The 5,006-nt window shown below is 36.3% G+C and overlaps 1 protein-coding gene across 1 annotated transcript; it reads right to left on the reverse strand.

Moving 5' to 3' along the window:
• Positions 1 to 266: 266 nt before the first annotated feature.
• LOC103426174 (F-box/kelch-repeat protein At3g06240) lies at positions 267 to 1,865 on the reverse strand. The gene has a single exon (XM_008364263.3). It carries the CDS (start codon positions 1,657 to 1,659, stop codon positions 475 to 477), a length of 1,185 nt encoding a protein of 394 aa, XP_008362485.3. The 5' UTR covers positions 1,660 to 1,865; the 3' UTR covers positions 267 to 474.
• Positions 1,866 to 5,006: the final 3,141 nt, after the last annotated feature.

Consider the following 5,006-nt stretch of genomic DNA (forward strand, 5'->3'; position numbering starts at 1 on the left):
TGAATTGAATTTTTATAAGAATGATTTATGAATCGAGACTTACAAAATAAACGGTTCGGATCCTTGAAATTCGATGTGGAGTAGACTCCACACCTAATCCCCATTTTTATAAAAAAATAATAAAAATCCATTTTCATAAAGGGCCTGTAAATTGATTATGTAAAATGAGGAAAAACTTATTAAGTATTTAAGAAGGGAATTCAGAAGAAAAAAAGAAAAAGAAAAACGTAATGTTTTTATTTTATTTTTATTTTTTGAAACGAACATAATGGAATTGTTATTATTAATTAAGTAACCGTAGAAGAATAGTTATCATACACTTTGAAATATTACAAAATTTGGAAGGCCCGAAAACTAAAGGTAGCCCTTGATAAGCATAGTACAAAGGCTGGAAAGCAAAATTTGTAGGTGCAAACTCAAGCCTTATATCATACATACAAATTAAATAGGGTAAAATGGAACTGTGACCACTCCTCACTTGATTGGAACAATACTTTTCACATAAATAAGAGCTTCGAAATCTATGATCTCATCGATAATAGGAGGAATATGAAGATACTTGAGATTTCTGGTACTAGAATTATAGGAGGTGGCTCTTTTGTCGGAGGCAAGCATAAGAAGTTCGTCACCTTTCCAAAGTGTCAATGGATAACGAATGCCTTTAAGGGGTCCAGCAGTCAGGAGTTTCTTCCATGAACTCTTAACTCCGTCATAGTTGTCCATCACCCATATTTCAAATAATTTAGAATCCTCGCTTGGATCGTAATGAGAGCAATAAGAAGTGACTGATTCATTATACAGAAAAAGACTATAAAACTTAAAACCGGATTCTTTCCTAGCAGGCAATTGTATTCTGGAAAATATCTCATCTCCTAAGTCAAATGAAAGTATGTATTCCTCGCCATCTGTTGCAAACCAATAACAAAATCCCTTCAAGTACACTGAACAAGAACATGGATAGGCTTTACTTGATACATCAATATTGATCTCTTTCCAAGAGTTACCAGTCGTTGTGTATACCTCAGCAGTGTAAGGAAGAGAAATACGATGATTATATGTTTGCTCATCATCAGAATATTCACAATTTTCTATAATTCGCACAACCTTGTATTCTTTAGCTTTGCAATCATAGCCAAATCCCAATGCCCGAAAGGTCGTTTCCAATTCGAATTTTCTCTCAGGAGGAGCAGGTAGAAGAAGGCATGAATCGGGAAGTTGCCTGAATTCCCCAATTGCAGGATTGCATAAAACAACATTTTCACCTGTAATTACACAGAAAATACCATCGCAATAACCGTGAATCAATACAGGATGATGGTATTCCATTGGAAACGGTATATTTAGGTCCTCAACATTATAATGAAGGTTGTGATCATCACTATCAATGGAAAGATTAATCATGGACCATAAAACTTCATACTTCCAACTGTCGTCCGGGAAAACGGGCATTTCAGAACGGTTGAGAAGGATACAAGTGGAGGTTGAGAGTTTGTTGTCCATAGAATTACTGAGGTGTTTGGCCACAAAACTTGAACTTTTGATGAGAGTGCACCAAGACTTGTGTATGCATTTGAATCGCATGAGAGACTTGGGCGGCAACCTCGACAGGATTTCAACCACCTTATCTTCAGGAGTTTCATTTTTCCGCATCTGGGACATTCCGTAGGTTTGTTCCACATGAATTCTTCACATGTACATATACACAGTAAAGAACACCAAAGTTTAACACACAAACTAAATCAAACCCCAAGTCCCTAAAGCCTGGTAGATCGAGGTTCAATTATTAAACAAATTACCACATCCTATGCCCAATTAGTACTAAATAAACTTGGAGTTCCATAACCATAACATATTTAGCTATTGAAGAAAACAAGGGCAATCCAGAGTTGGCGAGTTTTTTTAAGAAAACATGGTCAATTCAGTCAGTTGCGATTTTTATGGAAACTCATACGTTCAATTTACTATATATTTTTTATTTTTTTATTCATATTAAAAATAACCATTCAAATTTTAGTTTATAAGTCTACATTAAATAGATGAGGTGAGCATGATATTCATATATGAGCCAACATGTGACATCACATGATTTCAATTAACTAACAAAGGAAAATTCATATATTCACACGAGTTTTAATTAGTTAAGCTATTTTTTCATTAGAAATACAATCACATAATTGCTTCCTTATTACAACTAAGAGCTTTTCTATTTAAACACCACCTTGCATTTAAGTTTACCCTAATTTCTATCCACGCCCCATTGAAAATGAATTTTTTTAACCTTTTTCTAAATAAGGACGATGAAGTGGTGAACTTAGTGTTGACTGATATTGACTCAAGTGAATGCCACATAATCTGCCATGTCATCAATATTTCTGTTAAAAGTTAGTTAGGATGGTTATGTGTGGCTTACACAGTAAGCAAGGTAGTTAGACTACTAGAGGAATATAAAAGGCCGATTGCAGCCTAATGTTTGTAAGAAATAACCATTCTATCAAATACAAAACCTTTCATATTCTTTCTAAGTTTTCTTCTAGATTCTCTATATTTCTTCTTTCTTCTTTCTTCTGCAGTTCTGATCTTCATTGTTAAGATGGTATCGAGCCAAGGTTGATTTTTTTTGGGGGTTTTCTTCTGCTGAGTAATTCTTGGAGATTGATTGTTGAAGGCCTTGTTGGAGTTCTTGGAGGATTGGTGCCGGCTTGCTGAATTTTGGGTCGAGGGTTTCTCAATCAGGTTGTTGGTTTCTTTCTTTATTCTTTGCACATCACGTGTTTGAGTTTTTGCTTCAGTGAAGATATATGGCGAACTGGGCTGTTTCTTGTGGTTTTGCATATATGGGTTATTTGTTGGATTTGATTAAGGCTGATGCCAAGATTTGTTGACAATAGCAGAATTATATTTGTGGTGTGATATGATTGAAGTTGTTCATTTGTGACATTGCTGAAATTTTTAGTTTTTGAAGTATATACATATAGAAGGCCGATGCCAAGAAGTAGTATCTTGAAGAGGTGATCATTGTTGAAGTTTGGAGTTAAAAAAATTTGTGATTGAGATTGTTTGTTTGTCAGTAATACGTGATAAAGATGTCTGATAAATCAGTACGCATTGAAAGTTTGCTTGGTATGTTAACTGTGAAGTTGCAAGATGACAATTTTGTTAAGTGGAATTATTAGTTTCAATCTGTTTTACGAGGGTATGATTTCTTTGAATTTTTTACTGGTGAGTCTCCTTGTCCACTAAAGTTTGTGATTAACACTGAGAGTGGAGTGACTACAGAAATCACAGCAGCTTATAAATCTTGGGTTCAGAAAGATATGGCACTATTGAGTCTGTTAATTGCTACTTTGTCGGATGAGGCTATGGAATATGTAATAGGGTGTAAAACGTCTCATGAAGCTTGGGTAAACTTACAAGATCGGTATGCGTCCGTGTCAAGGGCTAGGATTAATCAACTCAAAATTGAGTTTCATACAATTCAAAAAGGCAGTGATTCTGTTGACAAGTATTTGCTTCGGTTGAAAGCCATTCGTGATCAGCTTGTGTCTGCAGGGGAGAGGATTACTGATAATGATGTTGTTATTACTGCTTTATCTGGATTACCATCGGAGTTTGATATTGTCAAGACTGTAGTTTTAGCAAGGGAGACTTCTATTCCACTGAAAGATTTCAGAGCGCAGTTGATTGGTGTTGAATCTGCTATGGAAACAAGGGTTACTACTCTGGCAAGTGGCATGGCTGCAATGTACGTTCAAGGAGATAGAGTTACAGGTGGTCATCAGAATTTCGGGTATTCACAAGGAGAGAGTTCAAATGCTGGTTCACGAACTGGTGATACTCAAGGCTATCAAGGGAACAACAGGTTTCAAAACAGAAATGGGTATAATAATTCTCAGGGATCTAATACTTCTCAAAACTATAACAGAAGTGGTTATGGGTCTTTCAATAATTCAAGGCCTTATTACAATGGGAATAGACAGAGATGGGGAAACAACTCTAATAGTTTTTCTACTGGGAATAGGTCTTCTTGGAGTGGTAATACTACCTTCAAAACAGGTCCTATAGTTGAATGTCAGATTTGTTCTCGCAGAGGTCATACTGCTGCAACCTGTTCGAATAGGAGTGATGGTTATCGAGTTATAATCTGTCAAATTTGTGGAAAGAAAGGTCATCATGCTCTGGATTGTAGACATAGGAATAACTATTCCTATCAGGGGGCACCTCCACCTTCTTCTCTTACTGCATTTTCTGCTCAAGCTCCATCTCACATGACTGCTGCAGAATATGGTCAGAATGTTCAGCATTTCTCTGCAGCTGATACATGGGTGTTGGACACTGGTGCTTCACACCATATGACATCTAATCTTGGGAATCTCAATCAACCTGTGCAGTATAATGGTGATGAGAAAATCACTATTGGTAATGGGGAAGGTTTGACTGTTAATCATATTGGTTCTACAACCCTTTCAACTCCACAACATTTATTGTTTCTCAAGAATGTCTTACATGTTCCAACCATTACTGTTAATCTCTTATCTGTTAAGAAATTATGTGAAGATAATCATTGCTGGTTCATATGTGATGAGAGTGTATTTTTTAGACAGGACAAGGCAACATGAATGATGTTGTACCACGGCAAGAGTAGGGGAGAGCTATATGAGATTCCTATGACTGTGTTTTCAAGAAGATTGGTTGCTGGTCAAAATAAAGCTGTTGCATTACTTGGGAAAGCTGTAAAGACTTCTGTATGGCATAAGAGGCTTGGGCATCCATCTGCAGAAGTGCTTGCTGTTATGCTTAGAAATGTTGGACAGAATGTTAGTGCAGATTCATCACCTTGTGTGTGTTCTTCATGTCTTTCTGGAAAAATGTGTAGACAACCCTTTCCTGTCAAAGAAACTAGGGCTAGTTCTATGTTTGAAAAAGTACATTCTGATATTTGGGGGCCTGCTCCAGTTAAGTCTTTAGAAGGGTTTAGATACTATGTAAGTTTTGTGGATGAGTTCTCA

Source organism: Malus domestica, chromosome 17 (assembly GCF_042453785.1).
Source record: "Malus domestica chromosome 17, GDT2T_hap1".
Classification (NCBI taxonomy): Eukaryota; Viridiplantae; Streptophyta; class Magnoliopsida; order Rosales; family Rosaceae; genus Malus; species Malus domestica.